Source organism: Beta vulgaris, chromosome 9, assembly GCF_026745355.1.
Source record: "Beta vulgaris subsp. vulgaris cultivar EL10 chromosome 9, EL10.2, whole genome shotgun sequence".
NCBI lineage: Eukaryota > Viridiplantae > Streptophyta > Magnoliopsida > Caryophyllales > Amaranthaceae > Beta > Beta vulgaris.
This window is the reverse complement of record NC_079210.1, coordinates 43697960-43719285: the sequence shown is the minus strand read 5'-3', so window position 1 is coordinate 43719285 and position 21326 is coordinate 43697960. Positions and strand designations below refer to the sequence as shown.

The window sequence follows — 21326 nt, the reverse complement described above, 5'->3', positions numbered from 1 at the left end:
TTGCTTTCTGTAATTTTATATCTAGTGAGAAAATTAACATAATGACAAGGTAAGTTATTGTATGATATATTGAAAAATAAATCTTTAGACGCTTAGCGATGAAAGCAATAGCTTAACTTTCTACAAGAAATTAGAGTAAGAGTTTATATCTATAATACTATTTTGTTATTATCACAAAAAGTTTAGGTATTTGTGTAAATCTTTTAATGAGATATAATTATAAGACCTTATGATATTATATTTTAAAATACTAAACAATGGTATTATTAAGTTGAATTTATGGTTAAGCTTTCACTTTTCATTTCAAAGGTCACGTGTTCAATATCTTGTAACTATACAACATTAGTTTTTAAATTGAGGGATTGACTTGGAAATATAACGCATTTGCATGAGCTTTAGAAGAGAATGCCACATGACACACAAATTTTTTTAGGCCGGAATACTTTTTAATATATTAGCATAGATTCAATTTATAGTTCTTGTTTCTCATTTTACAAGGGAATTAGAAAACTATCATTTAGTTCAAATATTTTATAGTACTTGCATTGAAGAGTATAAATATTATATGTGACTTCAACTTTTCATGTGAACTTCAAGTCATGAGATCAAACCTTATACTATTCTATTTCTATTTTTTATTGTACATGTATTACATAGAATAAAACACAGTAAGGGAGAGCGCCACGTAGCGTCGTTCCTTGTCTAGGAACGCTTTTTACTAGATTTTTATAGATAGATGAGGACAAATATTAAATGTGGGCCTCGGGCTATGTGCTACAATTTTTCCAGTAAAAAGTAATATTTTGGCCAGGAGATGTCCCAGATCAGTTATAATTATTAAATGTATTATTATTCTTCAATTTTATAATTGATAATATTAAGTTTTTGTAATATTCAGTCTATTGCGAGATCAGAAAATGAACGTTATGGCATGATAAGTTGTTCCAAAAAATTCAAAAAATTGTGGATAAAGTAACAACTTCAATGAAATTTTGGTAAGAAAATGGTATTACTTAATAAAAGGGTTAAAGATCAAAAAGCTTGTCTACATGTTTTTATAATTACATATAATTATAAGACTTTGTTAATGTTTTACTTTGAAACATTAAGCATTGATATGTGTTCGAATCCTAGTAACTACACATTGTTTTTTTTTTTAGATTATAAACATGTGTATTAGAAACTTGATAAGAGTGTCACGTGTCACCGTTCCTTTGCTAGCTAGGAATGCCTTTTGATATATTTGTATAGATAAGGACAAGAGAGGAATATCATTTTTTTGATGAGGGAATTTATGAAATATGAAAAACATAAGAAACAGCAAGTAAGAACATGTTGGGAAACCCAAAATAGAATACAATTACTATAAATTGGGACGTGGGGAGTATGATTTTTTTTTAAATAATTCCAACTGTTGGTAATATCTACCAAAAATGCTCCAATGACCTGAACAAATCGAATTAAGAGGTAAATTGATGATGTAATGAAATCTCATACGTTCAATATTTTGTATTTTACTTTTCATTTCTCTCTCCTCCTTTTGTCTCCCGGGGTTTGTTAAACGTCACTCCAAAATTACTTAAAATCGCCCTAAATTTATTTGTATATACTATTTTACCCTTCCTCTTTTCCACACCACCCACCACCACCTGCCACCCCCCTATAACCACCCGTCATCACCTATCTCCCCCACTGCCACCTCCTCCTCCACCCACATGGAAGCAGTCGAAATTTTTTTAGGACGACGGGGTGAACGTCTAGCATGGACGTTCGCTCCATGGCCCGAACATCCAGTCTGGACGTTCGGGCCATGGAGCGAACGTCCAGGCCAGACAATCGGGCCACGGGGCAAATGTCCAGGTCTGAATTCCGTTGGACCCGAATTTCTATTATTTTAGTAAAACAAAAATTATATGTTAAAAAAAGTTAAAAACAAAAATGTAAAAAGTTAGAAATTAAAAAACCTAATACTTATTACTTTAGGATTATTGTAATTAAAAATATTAATTTTTAATACATCTTTTATTAAAATATTTTTTAAAAACATTTTTTTGAAAAAATTATTGATTCCAGTCCAACCGATCCAAGACCGGACCGGAAAATCCGCTCCGGTCTTGGTCTAAGAAAAAGGCAAATTTCGGTCCAGCCGCGCGCTTTCGGTGGTCCTGGATCGATGCACGCCCCTAGTTGTATCCACACTTTAAGCTCAATGTGCTCTCCCATGAGGGGGCATGGTAGAGTTTTAAATTATTTTTAGGACTCCAACTATTAGCTTAAACTTTTGGTTGAGTTGGTCCTTTGACAGTTGATTTATTAGTGTAGTTTGTCATCAACAAAACCATATTAGGTCAACAATTAAAATTTATAATGGTTTGTTGATGTAGGTTCTCGAAAACAACTGTCTTGAATTATAAAAGTATATATTAGAGGTGATCATTTTGGCCCGGCCCGGCCCGGCCTGGCCCGACCCGCTTTTGGGCCGGATTTTGGGCAGAATTTTTTGGCTTTGGGCAAGCCAAAAATGACTTTTTAGTCTATTTTTTTGCCCAACCCGTTTTGGCCCGCTAATTTAGGCTCGAAATAGCGGGCTTTGGACACAAAATTCGGCCCGAATTTAGTCCCGGCCCGACCAATGGGCAAAATTTTTCAGCCACGGCCCGGCCCGGTCCATGATCAATTGATCACTCTAGTATATATATGTAAATGGTTATTCAAAAAGTTACTTTTGGTAGCTTTATCGAACATTTTAAAATTTCTTTTCTTTTTTACAAGGGAATGAGTAGTACTCTGACTTCAAAAAAACAACTTTTTTTTTTTTGAATAGACAAAAAAAAAAAACAACTTGGTGTTTAACACACCTTATAAATATCAAAAGTAATTGTAGCATGATTTAGGATTAATCTAGTTTTAGGCTCGGGCTATCCCCGAGTAATTATATCTTTCATTTATTAATATTGTATTTTACAATGATAATATTAAGGTCCTGTTCTTTTGTATTTATTTTCAATTCAAATCAGTTTATTATTATTATTATTTATAATATTAATTTTATTATTATATTTAATAATAATTATTATTAGTAGCAGTATTAATATTAATTATTAGTATTATTATTAATTATTATAGTTATTTATATTTATATTAATTATTATTATTATTATTATTATTATTTCAGTTCAGTTAAGTTCATTTCATTTCAGTTCAGCCAAAATAAGTTCAAAAGAGCAAGACCTAAGTATAACTTGGTTCAATTTAGCAGTTAAGATCGACTTTAGTATAGATGCTTGTGATCACGAGGTATGATCTTATACAACTGCATATCTATTTCGTATTAATTGTATGTAGATCACATGGAGTTAAACATTATAAGGGAAAGCGCCACGTACATGACTAGGGATGACAGTGGGGCGGGTCAAGTAGAAGACCGGAGACCCACCCCATCTCCACCCAAGTGGGGCGGGTACGGGTCTAAGTTTGGCGGGGATGGGGACTAAATCGTACTCGCAATGAGTGGTGGAGCGGGTGTTGATTTTATGTTATCTCCGCCCGTCCCGCATATTTATTATTAAAATTCTATTTATATAATATATTATTAATAATTTTATCTTGCAAAATATATATATGTGGGTATGACGCAGGTACGAAGCGAATGCAGGTACCCATGCGGATAATGGAGCAGGGATGAAGTGGGTACGAATTAGTGGGTGCGGGTACCCATGCGGGCGGTGGAGCGGGAAATTAGATACGTACCTGTTGAGTCGGGGATGGGTCTGGGATTTTCCCCCGCGATGGTTGGTGGGGGTGGGGATGTGTTGGAATATACAGTTTTAGTTATTGTAGTTACTTAGTGTTAGTTTTATTACTAATTGTAAATAGTATAAATAAGATAGGTTGTACTATTCTACTTACTTTTATCAAGATAATACAATGTAGTCTTTAGTTTTTCTCTCCTATTATCCTTCTCTCACCTCTCCTCCTCTCTCTACTGTTTCTTCCATTTCTTTGTCTAAACTCCATTAATGGAGTTCAACCACAAAAGTTAACATGGTATCAGAGCAGATCGATTCTGCACTATATTCTTCCGCAAAAGCTCAAGTCAGGTCAAGAATTTCTGAGTTAATTCTTCTGGCGTTTTCTTCAATCATTTCGAACAAAATTCTGAACTAAAATTCTCTCTGGAATCTGTCTGTAAGTTTGATCAATCAAGGTTTCTTTACTTCTGCAAATTCTTGATTTGATTTCTAAGATTGATCAATTTCTATTAATTCATCTGAAAATCAAAATCATTGTTCTTCTGTAACTTTCAGTTCTAAATTTCATAAACATAGCTTATTTCTCCTTTCATCAAAATTCGAACCAATTTCTTCTTTTTTTTTTCTTCATTTTTCGAATGAAATTCATTCAATTTTCGAACCAGAAATCACACAATCTTTCGATTCTTGTTTTTCCCAATTTCTAGGGTTCTTCCATTTTCCTCTTAATTGTTCAAATTTGAACTATTAGCCACAAATTGTTGATTTGAATTCTATATTGGTGAACTTTCGATCAGTTTTATGGTGATTTTCATGGGTGTTTCTTGAAGATTTCATGGGTGCTTCTTGATTTGGTTTCTTGAATTTTCTACTTCGATATTTTCCGCTTCATAATACAAGGTTTTGTACTTCTGCGATCTTCGAAATCGGAGTTTCTACTCAGGTAACAAGTCAACCACCAAGTATCCTGTACTATGCTGCTTCTATCTTGAAAAGTGCAGGATTTTCTGCAGCATCTGATGCGACAAGGGTCTCAATTCTGCTTGTTTTTTTTTTTTAAGCTCATTATGACCGGAGTTGCTTTTCTAATTGTTGATAAACTTGGGAGAAGGCCTTTACTACTTGGTGATGTATCTGGGATGGTTATTTTTTGTTGTTGTATATGATGGTTGACATGATGAGTTGATGATATTGTTGGATGATGGAGGTGAATAGTATACTTTCTGGGTTTTTCTTTCTGATTTGTGAGATAAATTCTCACACTCTTGATTCTTTCAACATTTTCTTTCCTTCTTGTAAACACATTCATTTCTTTCTCTTTTATTCTTTCCATATTCCCTCTTCTTGATTGATTGCCCATATGGCTTGTTGATTCCCATAGAGGCTTGATTTTGCCCATAGTGGCTTGTTGTGATCCATAGTGGTCTGTTTTTGTCCCATTAGACTTTTCTTGGACCCATAGAAGGTCATTTTTGGACCCTATGGTCATTGTTGAAGATCCATAGAGATCATTTAATAGTCTTATGACTTTAACCTCCAAATTTTATAGTCTTATGACTTAACCTCCAAATTTTGATAGTCTTATGACTTTAACCTCCAAATTTTGATAGTCCTATGACTTTAACCTCCAAATTTTGATAGTCTTATGACTTTAACCTCTTGATTGATCATTGAGATCAAGTTTAAGCCCATTGACAAATTTCATTTCATATTTCTCACAATTTTTTTTTTTTCTCATTTCGTATTTCTTTCATTCACAAATTCCTAAACACATTCCTCTTTCCATCTCTATTATGTGGTCGCTCTTCTTCAAGCTTAGAGTGTTTTTCAACCCCTCTAAGCTTGAGGGGGGGATTATGGTGTATTTGGTGGATGGTACATTTGTTGAATTGGTGGTGTTTTGATATTGATAGTTCATGAGTGATTGTTTGAGATCGCTAGTTGTGGAGTTTTGGTGACTGCTGGTTCATGCCTAGATATTGTTGGTTCAGTCAGCCTCTTGTTGTTTTGTGCTCAACAACATGAGTTTATGTCAAAAGCTCATTGGAAGCTAGTCACTGAATGAACGAGGATGGTCTTCAAAGAAGCATCTTTCTCCATGCAAAGGGATTTCTGAAAATTATTGGGCTGCTTATTTTCATCAAGTGTCAGTTGGTACTCATCACAATTTGCAGCTTCTTTCAGCTACAATTGTATGTATGAGCTGTTTTTGGCCTTCTTATGCTGGCCTTCTAGAAGAGCTGATCTGCTGTCCTTTGGTTGGCTACTATTGTCTCATCTGAATGCTGATAGTCAGCCTGCAGTGTAGCTGTTGTACACCTTGCTAAGTGTTCATATGTCGCATAGTTCAAACTGGGATGGTCATCCCCATTCCAGTTTGAGGGGGGGTGTTGGAATATACAGTTTTAGTTATTGTAGTTACTTAGTGTTAGTTTTATTACTAATTGTAAATAGTATAAATAAGATAGGTTGTACTATTCTACTTACTTTTATCAAGATAATACAATGTAGTCTTTAGTTTTTCTCTCCTATTATCCTTCTCTCACCTCTCCTCCTCTCTCTACTGTTTCTTCCATTTCTTTGTCTAAACTCCATTAATGGAGTTCAACCACAAAAGTTAACAGGATGAAAATATTGTGCGGGTGTGGAGGTATGATCCTCTGCCACCTGCCCCCGCCCAGTTGTCATCCCTACACGTGATATTGTTCCTTGTTTAATATATTAGTATAGATGAGAAAATTCTCAAAACGAGAAGGATGAAAAGTATTTTTGCATATGTTTTGAACTAAAATGTGTATATTTTTCCTACTGGATGTGCAACATGTTTTTCATGTGCATTTTTTTTCTAACAAAATGTGCATGCTAATTTTCAAGAACAAGTACTGGTATTGTTGTTTAGGGAAAAATATTGGTAGTTCGAAAACTATAATACGCATATTTATTTCAAAACATATGCACATTTAGCTTAAAAAATATGTACATAAATCCTTCTATTGCTTTTCATTCTAAGAAACTTTTGATTGGATCTTTAATTCAGTCTTTTTCCGTTGTATCATAGTTCTTTATACGACGTTCAAATAATAATGTTAATTATATTGTTAATACCAATTATCATTGTAATTATTGTTTTATATATATTATCATTAGTACTTAGTATTATTATCATTTTAGAAAAAGTAAGAACACATTATTTCAAATAATAATAATAATCATATAATCACCTTAGTACAAGTGCGAAACTAGTGGACCACTGTGATAAACTTGCTGTCATTCTCCAAGTCCGATTCAGATAAGATAAATTTTGAGTCAGCTGCAATAGTATTACAAGATTATGGACGGATGCCACCTAAAAAAACAAAAAGAAAAAAAAAAAAGAACCAAAGTGTTTGGCACAATGATTTAAAAGATAAGCCACTTACAATTTACGACATTTATCAAAATGAATTTTCTAGGGAATAATTATAAAAGGATGAGCGTTATGACTTGTTGCAAGCGACTGCAGATGACTAAAAGTAGCAGACAATTGACTCTAATAATGCTTTGTAAAGATGGATTCTTCATCTTTAAAATCACGTAATAGGAGGAGCCTTACTTTTACCAGAAAGCTGGTCCGGTCAACATTAGAACTTCGCTAGGGTTTGAATGAATATATGCGCAATATATATAAATTATCGATGTGGAGTATATTTTCAATTTTTTATTATAAGGGAAGAGAAAACTAGGGAGGTTCCCAACTAAAATGCCACTCAAAATAAAGCATTTTTGCGGATGATCATGGAAAAAGCAACATTAAAAGAGTCAAACCAATAAGAGAGATTCGACGTAGAATGACCACGATTAGTCATCCAAATTAGCAACATAACTCGGTTCTCTAACCACATGCCCAACTTGAACAACTGCAAACTTCTTAAGATCCTTACTTGCATCAGTAACAAGAGCATTAATAGACCAAGAAATTTTCCAAATTCTGTTAACTGCATGGATAATCGATAAATTGTCATGTTAGACCACTAGATTAGAGATATCCAAAAATCTTTTCTCTAAGGCTCCAAGCCTCAGCAATTAAAGTAGTGTTATTAGAATCAACAGTGTTAGCTCCACAAAGAATAAGCTAACCAACCTCATCTCTAATCACAAACTCATAAGCAGTACGACAATCTTGCAATTTATATTAGAACCATCAAAATTGAGTTTAACAAAATTTGTCGGGGGAGGGATCCAAGCAATGTTTTTCCAATTAGATTGACTCGTCTTTGTTGAAACTTCAATATATATTCTCCAACGGCAAATCAATATTCCCCATATAAGCTCTAATCATAGCCTCCAATTTTGCCGGAGTAAAAACATATTGGCAGAAGGTAATACTATTTCTAGCATACCATTTTTAGCATATCAAATGAACCATCAAATGATAGCATAAAAGTTAGTACTAATGACTCTCGTATGAGATTTTAGCATAGAAAAAAAAATCAACAAATGACATCCCATCTTCTAAGTTAGGGAAAGGGGAAAAGAAGACAGAAGATTATATCTCGTCAAAAACATCTCTTAAGAAAGGACAATGAAAAAACAAATAACAGTCATCTTAAGACTGAAAATTGCATGACACACATTTCACAAGGAGGAAAAGATAACTCGTTTCAAGTCTTTTTTTTGTGGGAAGACCATTCTGACAAATCATTCACAAGAAGAACTGGAAAGAGATCAGATCCAATTATAACTAACCTGAGGGAAGAGGTTCTAAGCCATACCCTTGAAGTAAAGCACCCCCAAATTTAACCGAATACTCCCCATATGAAGACATACCCCCGAAAGATCCTGTCTGATAACATGTTAGACGAAATAAAAATCTTCAATATATCATCAACAATATTAAAGGGAACAAATTGAGCTAAAAGCTCTTGCTTCCACCACGCTTCATCTGAAATAAAATAACTTACTCGTAAAGATTCTGAACCAGGAACAAGAGATTCATGTCTTACTAATAGGGCATCAGTAAACCCAAGTATCATCCCAAAAAGATACTTCCTTCCCATTACCAATAGATCATCTTAAACCTTTTTTAAAAGGAATACGAAATGTTATAAGCTTACACCACTACCAAGACACATTAACTTTTGTTTTATAAGAAAATAAATCATCATTTTTAATTATTTATTCTGCACCAACTTAACCCATAAATCATCCGACATACTAAAAATATTTCATAATAATTTAAATAATTGCAAAGCAGTATTATTAATTTTAGCCATTCTCAAACCCAAAGCCCCAAATTTTTTAGGTTTGCAAACCTTGTCCCAACCTATTAAATTTGGAGCCTAGAACTTAGATCCTTATTCCAGAGAAAATTCCTATAACTCTTATCAAGAGATCAAGTATGAACGACAGGAGGGAGATCAAAACTTTACATTTGATAGTTAGCTTTAGGAGCCAAATTAGATTGAATCAATATTGTACGACCTGCTTGGAATAGAGAATTAGCTCTCCATTTCGCTAATTGAGAAGAAAATCTTTCTTGGACATCACCAAAAGTAGCATTAGTCACCTTACCATTAATAATAGAACAGGCCCAATAATTACCAAGAGATAATGCCTCATCCATTTGAAGAATATGAGCAAACATATTGATCAATTCAGGAGGATTATTTTGAGTACATTGAAAGCAGGTTTATGAAAGTTGACAAGTTGTCTTGACATAGAACAATATGTTTTAAGAATATTTTTGATAAAATGGCAACTATCTCTATTAGCTTTACAAATATCATAGTATCATCTGTAAAAGTTAAAAATGGATTCTTAACTATAGAATGACCTAGAATTACCCATACATATTTGGATCCTGTTGTACTAGCTTAAGGGAGCTGACGAGCTAAAACATCTGCACAAAAATAAAAATATACAGGTACAGATGATCACCATAACAAAAACCTCTAGACGGGAAGAACATATTGTCGAGAATACGGAGTATCTTTTCAATAAATATATAGGTTTTGATATATGCAGTCTTTATGGTTGCAAATAAATATTAAATACATTTTCAAGAATTGTATAAATTTAGAAACTTCTTGCAAAATCACGTGTCAATCTACGTAATTAATGCTTATTTATTACTTAATATTTTCAATTTTTAGCTTTTTATATAACCATTTTATCATTTTCCTAAATATAACGATAAATCATTTCGATGTACAATCTTAGGATATACACTATGATATGTTATAGGAAAATTCTCATAAAGCTACAGCAACACCTACGACGATTGAGATTTATTGATTGGTATTAAATATAAACGTTAAATGGTATTATATTGAAAGGAAATTTTTATATAAGATAGTTTTTTGAAAGAAATTTTTATAAGGTAGTTTTTCTTAAAAAAAATTGGTTATATAAGGTAATTTTTTAAAATTATTCCTATTTTATAATGTGTGATTTATATTAATGGTCAAAAGTATATAATACTGGAAATATGCATGAGTATTACTCATGATCAGCTATCATATAAACTTTTCTAATCGAACTAGAACTAGTATTCCTAATATCCACTACAAAAGAATAATTAAAAAAAATGGGGGTCGTAATATTTAGCTAAAAGATGAATTGTACGAGGCTTGTAGTAAAGCTAGATGATCCTTCTCCCCTCCTTGTCGTTGTGAAATCATATGAAATCTTATTGGATTTGTTACATGTTGTTTATAAAGATGAACTTTTTATAATATATTATAATACTTTATTAGAGACATTATTACTGGTCAAATAGTGTGCGTCTTGGAGATTGAAATAAAGTAAACAGGGAAACTCCGGAGCATCTTTTTAGGGACTGAAACGTGAAACGACATGTGTGGCAGGCTTACTTCTAACTTAGGAATCAAGATCAACTTCCAAGAATATATTCCTCTAGCTACTTGGGCACATAATTTTCTTCACTTGTTTTTTACAGGTGCGGGTGGTGTGGATGGCAATGGGGCTTCAATGTTTATTCTGATTTTGTGGAGTGTATGACTTCATCGCAATGATGTTTTGTTTCGTTCATGGGCGGTTAACCCGAAAGCAATCTTAAATTCTATTATTGAAAATAGCAATTGTTGGAGTAGTGTGGATGCGTCAAAAGGTTTGGCCCTCATGGACTTGGGGCAAATTGCGAGAGTTACTTGCTATTGTCAAGGTAGATGGAGCGTGGAAGCGACGTCGAAGACGTGGTACCTGGCGCGCAGCTATTGCTTGGCATATATGGTGGCACTCAAATGCTTATGCATGCCAAGGGGGACCTCGTTGCTACAGCGGACCCAGAACAAACGGAGTTGCATGCGATTTGGAGGGGCTTATTATAGACCTCAAAGCACTCTGGCTCAGTATTCATACTCACGGACTCACTTCTTGCAGTGCGAGGACTGCATCATCCTACTAATACTTCTCCTTATTATCTTCATATACTTTCGAATATCAAAACTCTTGCTATGTCTTTATCTTTTGTAACTATAGTTAAGGTTTCACGTACTTTGATCCATGAGGCCCATCAACTTGATGTAGGTGTTCGCAGGGGGTCTTGGTAGTCGGTTCGTGTATGTCTGTTTTGTTTCTTCATAATATAACTTGCTTTCAAAAAAAAAAGATTGCAATACAAACATTATTTACAATAGCAAGAATGCATATTATGCATATACTTGATCTATTAAAACTTATATGTTCCACAAGTGAGGCATATAATACTCCTTCTGTCCCATTTGATAGTTCCCCTTTTATTTTGGACATGGAAATTAAGAAAACAATTATTATTATGTATTTGCATGGGGAGTTGTTGTTGATCTTTTTGGAATTATTTTCATAAAAAAATGGAAAAAAAATGAGAACAGTAAGGGTGTGTTCTCCTCAACTTAAAAAATTAAGTTTCAGGTCCAATAAGCTCATATAAGTTCAGATAAGTTGCAATAAGGTCCAATCAGGGCAATAAGTTCCAGTCAGGTCGAATAAGTTCCAATCAGGCAATAAGTTCCAATAAGGTCTAATAAGGTCTGATAAATTTCAATCAGGTCTAATCAGGTGCAATAAGGTCCAAATAGTCAATGTTCGATAAACATTTGTATTATTGTCCATTATTTTATTATTCATAATTTCATATCACTATTAGCTGATTATGTCATTATTAGAATTTTAATTAAAGTACCACAATGATTATATAGTATTGTACTTGTATTAGTGTCTATAATTTTATTAAATATTTGTATTATTATCTATTATTTTATTATTCATATTGCTATTAGCTGATTATGTTATTATTAGAATTTTTTTATTAAAGTACTACAATGTATAGTATTTTACTTGTATTATTGTCATTATTTGATTATTTTTATTACTATTAGCTGATTATATAATTATTAAATAATATTATAATCATGGTCAAATAATTGAGGTTAACAATAATAATTATTATAATTACAATATTTTGCAATTCGTCTTTAAATAACTAGTGCTTTATAAAATCAAAACAAGACTATTAGATATGTTAGTGGTGAAAATTATGTATAGGCAAATATACAAATAGTAAAATTTTTTTATTCAATTAATTATCATAAGAGATAATTAATAATAATTATTTTTTTAAAGGACGAATTTTCAATAATTATTACTTCATAATAATTTTTGAGGGGTAGTATTTACGTTAGGGGTAATATTTATGTTATTAATGGTAAAAAAAATTTGTCTAATAAGGTCAAATAAGTTTCAAGCAGATTTAATAAGTTTCAAGCAGATTTAATAAGTTTCAATCAGGTCCAATAAGGTCTAATAAGTTTCAATCATGGCCAATAAGGTCTAATAAGTTTCAATCAGGTCAATAAGTTCCAATCAGGTCCAATAAGTTGAATCGGGTCCAATCAGGTTTAATAAGTTCTGTTCAGATAAGCTCAAGGCCAATAAGTTGACGAGAACGCACCCTAAATGGGTGGACATATGAAAAGAGGAGAGAAAGAGTAAAATATGCCTTTTTGTTGTACCCAACCAATGAGAGTTAAGGAACGTTAAATGAGTGCCAAAAATCCATCTGTAAATGTGGATAGAGAGGATAAAAAGTAATGTTAAAAAATAAAAATAAGAGAAATGGGAACAACATTTTGAAACACCCAAAATAAAATACGAAAACTATAAACTGGAACGGTCCTATGTATCTTAAAAATTCAACAAAAAATTTATAAATTATTTTTCAATATAAACAATATATATTTATAATGAGAAAGAAGGACTTCGAACCTAATACCTAATTTAATCACTTGAACATGACTAAACACCCATATGAACCTTCATATTTTATATTGAATTCAAAGGAGGGAAAATTGCTACACCTCATCTCGGAATTAAATTTTGTTACAATTTGATTTAATTATTTTATATTTCAACAAACTTTCACCTAAAAGAGAGCTTAATCTTAAGATTCTTCCACAATATACTCCTAATTTTCCCTAAAAAAAAATCCTATTTAAACAGGTGAAAATTAAATCTCCTGATTTTACTGGGCCCCCCATTACGTATGGCGTGTTCCATGGATTCCCTGTTCTATTCTCTCTCACCACTGTTAATTTAGTTATTCTTCACTAACCCCAAAGTTTTTCTTACCTCTAATAAATTTGATTAACCCGGGATAGCCGGTTTCAGTATTTAACCCCCATGTGTTTTCTGTACTATGTGACCGGATATCATGGGTTTCCCGCCACTATTTTCCCGGTCCCCATTTTCTCTCTCCTCTCCTCTGCCGACGGTTTTTTTGCCCATCTCTTATATTTAACCACTGACAAAATAACTAGTGATATTAAATCTATGTTATTTTTTTATACTATTGTGTGATATGATATCATTATAAATCACCTATCTTTTTCATATAATAAAGTATATACATAATGGGTCCAAATTTTAGTTGCAAAAGTGGTTATAGATCATCCACAAATGGGTATTTGGCGGTACATTCTCCTCATTTAAAAACCCACATTTTTTTCCTTGTTTCAATATACTTTTTATTATTATATTTATTATCTTAATTATAATTTAATGTTTTTGGTTGATTTTATTTTGTCCCTTAATGTTTTGTAATTTTCTACTTATTGACTTATAAAGAACTTATTAAATGTTAAGATTTATTACCTAATCTAGGGAGGCCCCTTTTTTTCTTGTTGTCTAATCAAAAGTAGGGTTATTTTGAATTCTTGATGGGGTTACTTTCTTTAAATTTATCAGCTTATTTGGAGTTCTTCATTTTGGAGCTCAATCTCTTGAGGAAAAGATGAACATTTAAGAAAGAAAAGAAATTTTTTATCCCATCAAGAAGTTTGATCAAATAAATTCCAAAAATGAGATTTGATAAGGAAGAAATGGAGATTAATCATAATCAACCCAGAAATATATTGGTTGGAATTCGATTCGATGTCGAAAGCAAAGAGCTTCTTGGTTGGGCCATTGTTAAGGTTGCTGAGCTTCATGATCATGTTGTTGCTGTTCATGTTTGTAGAAATTCAGGTACAACTTTTTACCTATGTAACACGCACGGAAAAGGTTGTCTTTTATATCATTGAATATTTTCTTATTATATTTTTGTAGATGATGCATCAAAGGAAAAGATATTGTTGGATGATTATCTAGAAATATACAAGGGATTATGTGATATTAAGAAGGTAATCTCCCCTGTTTCATTTCCTCTGTTTTTCCTCTGTTTTTTAATCTATTGATAAATGTTCAATAAATAGGAAAAGAAGAATTTCATGTAATTTATGTTATGTATGAACAATTTTCAGGTGAAGCTTAGTGGGAAGATATTGACAGGAAAATCAATAAGAAAAACTCTTGTAAAACAGGCAAAGGAGTGTACAGCTGCTGCTGTAATTGTTGGAATAACTAAACCTGGTTCAATTGGGTAAGAAATTAGCTACTTAAGGAATAAAATCATAATAATTATGTATATCAATTTTTTAGTTTTTTATAGTTCTGTCTAATTAATGTAAACAGTTAATTCATTTCAGGGGTAGAGTATCAACTGCTAAATATTGTGCAAAACATTTGCCTTCAATCACTGAAATTTTCACTATACATAATGGCAAAGTAATTTTTCAAAGGCTCTCCAATGATCATGCAACAGGTTTTTTTTTGTAATAACTTTCTAAAAGTTCTTAAATTTTCTTACTTGGGTGTTATAATTATATGCTGAAGTATATGTATTTTCATGTACTTTGTGCTAGGGCTTCAAGAAGATCCAAGGCCAAGCTTCTATAAATTGGAAAAACCGGGTGGAAATCAATCCGAATTTGGTGATTCAGAAGTATCAGAAATGGATTCAAATAGTCCTAAATTGAACTGCCAGAACTCAGAATCTGAATCAACTGATTATAATGAAGAAGTTGTAGAAGTAGAAAATAAGTGTACAAGTGTTGTGAGTAACAAAGGAGCTCCATTAAGAGCAGTGAGTATCAGTAACACAGAGAATATAATGGAGCAGAAACCCGGTTGGCCTTTGCTTCGACGATCTAGCCTTCCTACTCAGAAGGCATTAGATTCTAGGAAAATGTCGGTAGTTCAATGGGTGATGAACTTCCCTGATCGTTCACCACCCGATACTCCTCAAAGTCGTAGTAGTAGTACTAATAGTCTTGGCGATTCTTCTTCCACCAAGTCGGAGAGTCCCCTTGGAAGAGAAAATGATAATTCTAGTAATGGTGTATTTAGTAGGAAAAGTAGTAATTCGCTCTGGAGTGAGTTACTTGATCAAGAACCCGGGCTTCCATTTGAATTGAATTTTTTGGATTTCACTTGGTTCAGCTACGAGGTTTTGAGACACGGGACATCAAATTTCTCTTCAGGTAAAAGCATACATTCTTGTTTTTCTTCATGTATAAAAGAAAAGACTCTGCAATCTGAACTGATTGAAACTGGATTTTTTGCTGATGAAAACTTATACTTATGTGCAGAGAACTTAATAGGTAAAGGAGGTTGTAGCCGAGTTTATAAAGGAACATTTCTTGATGGTAAGGAAGTGGCTGTGAAGGTTCTAAAATCGTCGAAACAAGCATGGAAAGATTTCTCTCTAGAAGTTAATATCATGTCTTCTTTGCGACACAAAAACATTACACCATTACTTGGTGTTTGCATGGACAATAGTGAGCTAATTTCTGTGTATGAGTTTATGTCCAAAGGAAGCTTAGAAGACAATTTACATGGTAACTCTTGTGTACATGTTATTTGCTTATCACTTCCTTACAAGTTACAAAATCTATTATGTCGAAATTAGTTAAAATTTTAGTTGTGTGACATACTTAGTTTCAATATGTAGCAGCTGATAACAAAGAAAAATCAGCATTATCATGGGATGCAAGGTTTACAGCAGCAGTTGGAATAGCAGAAGCCCTTGTTTATTTGCACCAAGGATGTTCAAGACTTGTTATTCATAGAGATGTCAAAACTTCCAATATTCTTTTGTCAGACAACTTTGAACCTCAGGTAACTATCACAAGTACTATATTTTTTGATTTTTTAAGATATCAAAATCTGATCATTTGTTTTCACCAATAATAATACATGAACAATAATGCTTAAAGTTTATTTTCTTGACAAATTTTGAGTGTAGTTGTCTGATTTTGGACTTGCAATATGGGGTCCGAATTCGTCTAGTTGTGAGACCTACACTGATGTGGTGGGCACATTTGGGTATTTAGCACCCGAATATTTCATGTACGGGAAGGTCACCGACAAGCTCGATGTATACTCATTTGGAGTGGTGCTTCTTGAACTGTTGTCCGGAAGAAGACCCATTAATTCCTCCAAAGGCCAAGAGAGTTTGGTCATGTGGGTAAGTACTAAGTATCTTATAAGTTGATAATACTATTAACCTTGTCTTTACAATAATAATATGCAACTTTTTTGCTACAAATTATTTGCTTTTGTTTCCTATGCAACTTTGTCTTAGGAATAATACCAACATATTTTTTCCGCTCATATCAAATCAGGTTACATGTTCCGCACATGGCCTTCTTATGTGATAGGGAACATAGTAATACGAAGTGCTTTTTTCAGATTTTTTTAAATTTATACTTGTAAATATTTTTGGTGAATTCAGGCAAAACCAATGCTACAAAGAGGGAAGCTAATTAATGAAATATTAGACCCGAGTTTGGAAGGGAGCGTAGAAGAGTCTCAAATGCAAAGAATGGTCCTTGCAGCTACCCTTTGCTTGACAAGAGCAACTAGGCTTCGTCCTAATATGGACCAGGTAATGTTTGCAAAAAGGCCCACCAAAGAAGAATAATAATCTTTCTATTTTCTTTACACTAAACAACAACCATGTGAGGTTTGTCCTAATGAAAAGACTCAAAAAGGAAAAAACAAACATGATGTTAGGTCGATTTTAATTTAAATAATTTTAAATTTGTATCGGATCACATTTAAACTAGTCCAAAGATCGTATTGAATACTCAAAGTTTTCCGTGGTTTTAAATCGGGTTTTTTTTGTTTGGTTGAATTTATATTTCCATAACTTATAAATAAATTTATTTAGTTATCTCACTTTTTCATTATTACTTTCAGTATATATAATTAAAGAAAAACATATGATGTGAAGAAATATAGTAGGGTGATTGGTGAATTCAATAAACAAGCGTAACTCGTAATTTCTTCACATTATAGGTTTTTTTAAACACGTAACTCGTAATTCTACCCTAACTTGTATCACAAAATTCAAGGAATTATAAGTTCCAAAGCCTTATTTGACGATTAGTTGTTAGTTATTAATTGATTCACGTAACTGTTTCACTCTATCATCACCAGTTGATAGTTCAACCCGTGGTACTTATTTAGCAATAATTGTACATTGTGTACTAATATATGATGTATTTTTTACAATATTTTTAGATACTAAAACTTTTGAAAGGGGACGAAACAGTGGAGACATGGGCAAAGGCTCATGTATATGATGAGCAAGAAGAAGGAGAGAACATGGATGTTAATGATGATGAATTTTACCAAAACTCAAGTGATAAGAAATCACACTTAAGCCTCGCACTCCTCGATGTAGAAGATGATTACACAACGACGTCGTTTAGTAGTGGAGAACGGAGCAACAGCCCTCATACTCTTCAGGACTACCTAACTGGAAGATGCAGGAGAACTTTCAGTTTCCATTAGCCTCCTAATTGTAATTTCATTATTACCTTTTGAATCTCTTTGTATAGTTTTTGAGGATATTCAAGTATATATATATAATTATATATGCATTTTGCACCCCTCTTAATGTGGTGGTATTGATAAAAGAAAATGTGGTTGCTTGGTAATTGGTATGATGGTATCTTATACAATACTTTGTATCTTATAAATTGACACTATTGGTTTTAGCTATGGTCAGTTTACTTTATAAGATCCCAACTCTTAACTTTTGTGTATGTTGTAACTCATAACAGTTGTAACTTTGAGGCTTACGATCTTACATCTTAATTCACTTATGATGTAATATAGTACACTTTCATTGGCTTAGATGATCTAAATAAAGCGTTGTTAGATGAGTTTATGCGTCTTCTTTGTTGATTTAGTATATTAGTAAAACTAAAACAACGTTCTAGTAAGAAAATTATTAAAATTAGTACTTGTTCCGGTATGGGACAAGTTTTTAGGGTATAGTACGAACCGGTAAGTCCTCAGTCCATTAAGCCAGTTCAGTTCTTGCAAGAGAGAACACGTAAACTAGCCTCGGAGGTTTATCCGAGGAATGCCCTTCCGATGCCTAGGTCAGTATTGGGTAAAACCGGTAGCTCTCAAGTGGAGTATGATGGTGTAAGTCAACGTACCTCATGACTCAGATCAGGGGAGTATTTATAAGGAGCCCGTCGAGCCCCGTATCCAAGTAGGATTCTGTTGTTATTGGAATATTCCTCAGGATATCCTTTGTGGATACTCTTTTATCCTATGCTGAACTTCTATCTTTTAGGCTCGTAGGCAGTGGTAGATGGAAGTTGGATCAGGCCCAAGCCTTTGGTAAAAGGCCCGAAGAGGGATGCCGGCTAGGCATCTTAATTGAACCGGCATGACAAAGTCAACGGTTATGTAGTAAGCGTGTGTGACCACAGCAATACGTATTGGTCTAATTAGACCGGTATGAAACTTAATTAGCCCCCATACAGTACTAGTATGAGACAATTAAAAGTTAAGATCTTTTAAAATAAACTAAACATATTTAAAACTGCTAGTGTCAAATTTTTCTTGTAATTTGTATGCATGTGCTCTTTTATTTGAGGTAACCAAAAGCATTTTAGGTGAGTTCGCATCTACTTTTGCAAGGTTTTTTTATGAATTATTCTTAAATTTCTTTGTTTTCTTCACATTATCTCTACTTTAAAAAAATTGAGTTGTAGTACCCTTAAACATCAAATTCTACCTACAATTTTTTTACAGGAAAATTCTACCTACATTCGTAACCTTTCATTGAGTAATCCTAACTTGTGGGTGTATTTTAAACATATTTGTTCAATTGCTATACACACTGCAAAATGCTAGAGAGAATTTTTAAAATATGTTATTAGGAAGTACAAAATACATGCAATTGGTAAATGGTGGAGTCATGTCTACCATTCTAATGATATATACGGGCTAAAATGCAACCCAAAAATCATAAAACGCGTGAAACTAATGTACATCAATAGTTCTCCAATAAATATGTGAAATTAATGTATATCAAATGTTCTCTAATGAGCATGTAAAACTAATGTACATCAACTGTTCTCCAATGAAATTAGTAAATGGTGGGGTCATGTCTACCATTCTAATGGTAGACACGGGCCAAAACGCAACCCAAAAATCATAAAACGCGTGAAACTAATGTACATCAATTGTTCTCCAATAAATATGTGAAATTAATGTATATCAAATGTTCTCCAATGAGCATGTAAAACTAATGTACATCAACTGTTCTCCGATGAACATTAATTGTTCTCCATTGAACATCGATCTCGATGATTCTCCTTTGTTAACATTTATCTTTATGTTTCTTAGTTTGTTTATTGCAGATAGTTCTTTGTTCATTGTGTTTTCTTTGTCAATTCATTAGGTTGAATGGTTGTTCATCATATATATATTTCTTCATATGTTCATCTTTTTTTATTGTTGTTCATTGCTGAATTAGTTGTTTATTGAGTATCGTGTGTTGTTCTTTTGCTTAATTTGTTCATTGAGGATGTTGTTTTGTTCATTGGGTTGAATGGTGCACACCATTTAGATGATAGACTCGTGTCTAACATCTAATTTGCGCAATTAATGTAAACTTTTTAAGAATTAACTAGAATTTGGGCTCGAGTGTTGTCCCAAATTGGTATTGTGTTTCTGAACTTGACATGCATTTTTTTCATTCCCATTAAAATATATTAAGGAAAACTCAACATTTAAAAGGTACAAATATAATAATATGGACACTGAAAGCATGATTAAAAGTTGGTTGAGATGATATTTGCGTCATGTATAATAGCAAGAGGTCACGGGTTCAAATCTTGTTGTAAACTAATTTTATTTTTGTTGATTGACATTACTTATGTACACACTGGACAATTCTAGTGGAGTACTAACAGAGATGTCATGTGGCGTGTATACATTGTCACGCACGCCTTTTAATATATCTCTATTATATAAGTCAAGGGAGGAGGTGTGGTGTTCTCTTTTGAAGTGACTAAAATACCCTCTAATAATTTAAAACAATATTTTTCTTTTTATAAAAAATTGAAAAATGAGAATCAATGAAACTTGCCATATGAGTAGGTCAAAATGAAATATGCAATACCATTAATAACTTGACAAACTAGATTGACACAATCAATTCACAAAATCAATTAGAATCTTCAACCAAAAAAAGTTAGCAACATATCGTGATAACATAATATTTAATATTTACAAATTTCAAACAATATGGTTTATTGACATCTATAATTGTTAAAAAAAACTATACTAAAGTCGCTGAAAAGAAATTATTAAATCATCGACCAAATTTTACAGTGACAGTATTGAAAGACTAGGTTAAAGATCATTCACCTTTACAAAAGAACCTCAATAATTTACATCACTATCAAAATAATTTTAGAAAAAAAAAACATGTCAATTTGTATATAACTACATAAGATTGTCAACACACGCGTCGCGTGCATATGCAACTAGTTTGTATAGATTTAAAGGGGAATCTCATGAAAGCAAATAAGCTGAAATGTATGGTAAATTTTAATGCTTTGAGCACTTAAAACTAGTGGAGGGCGATTGAAAAACTACTTGTTTTTTGGGAAACTAGGTACAGTACAGACTTAGCTTTAATTAAGAAATTGCATAGTAGAGGGTTTGATCCCGAGACCTCAAGTACATATACTAAAGTTTAAACCACTAGGCTAAGTTGTATTTAGTGTTATTATCATAAAATATTATATTAATAAATGAAATTGTTTCTTAATCGGGGCATAACCCGGACCTAATAACTAGTTGTTATTTTAAATCTAGCTCATGGCTACATAATTAGTAGCTTGATTAACTTTTTTTGTAGCAATGATTAATCATGAATTCATGATTACCCAAACTTGACAAATT

General features: G+C 32.7%; 1 protein-coding gene across 1 annotated transcript; it reads left to right on the top strand.

Moving 5' to 3' along the window:
- Nucleotides 1-13661: 13661 nt before the first annotated feature.
- On the top strand, nucleotides 13662-18157 carry LOC104903924 (protein kinase STUNTED). The gene is given in 11 exon segments (XM_010692066.4): nucleotides 13662-14252; nucleotides 14334-14407; nucleotides 14528-14646; nucleotides 14753-14868; nucleotides 14969-15586; nucleotides 15695-15943; nucleotides 16060-16223; nucleotides 16351-16572; nucleotides 16840-16992; nucleotides 17631-17862; nucleotides 17865-18157. Coding segments are annotated over 11 exon segments (2160 nt in total). The 5' UTR covers nucleotides 13662-14086; the 3' UTR covers nucleotides 17912-18157.
- The last annotated feature ends 3169 nt before the right edge of the window (nucleotides 18158-21326 follow it).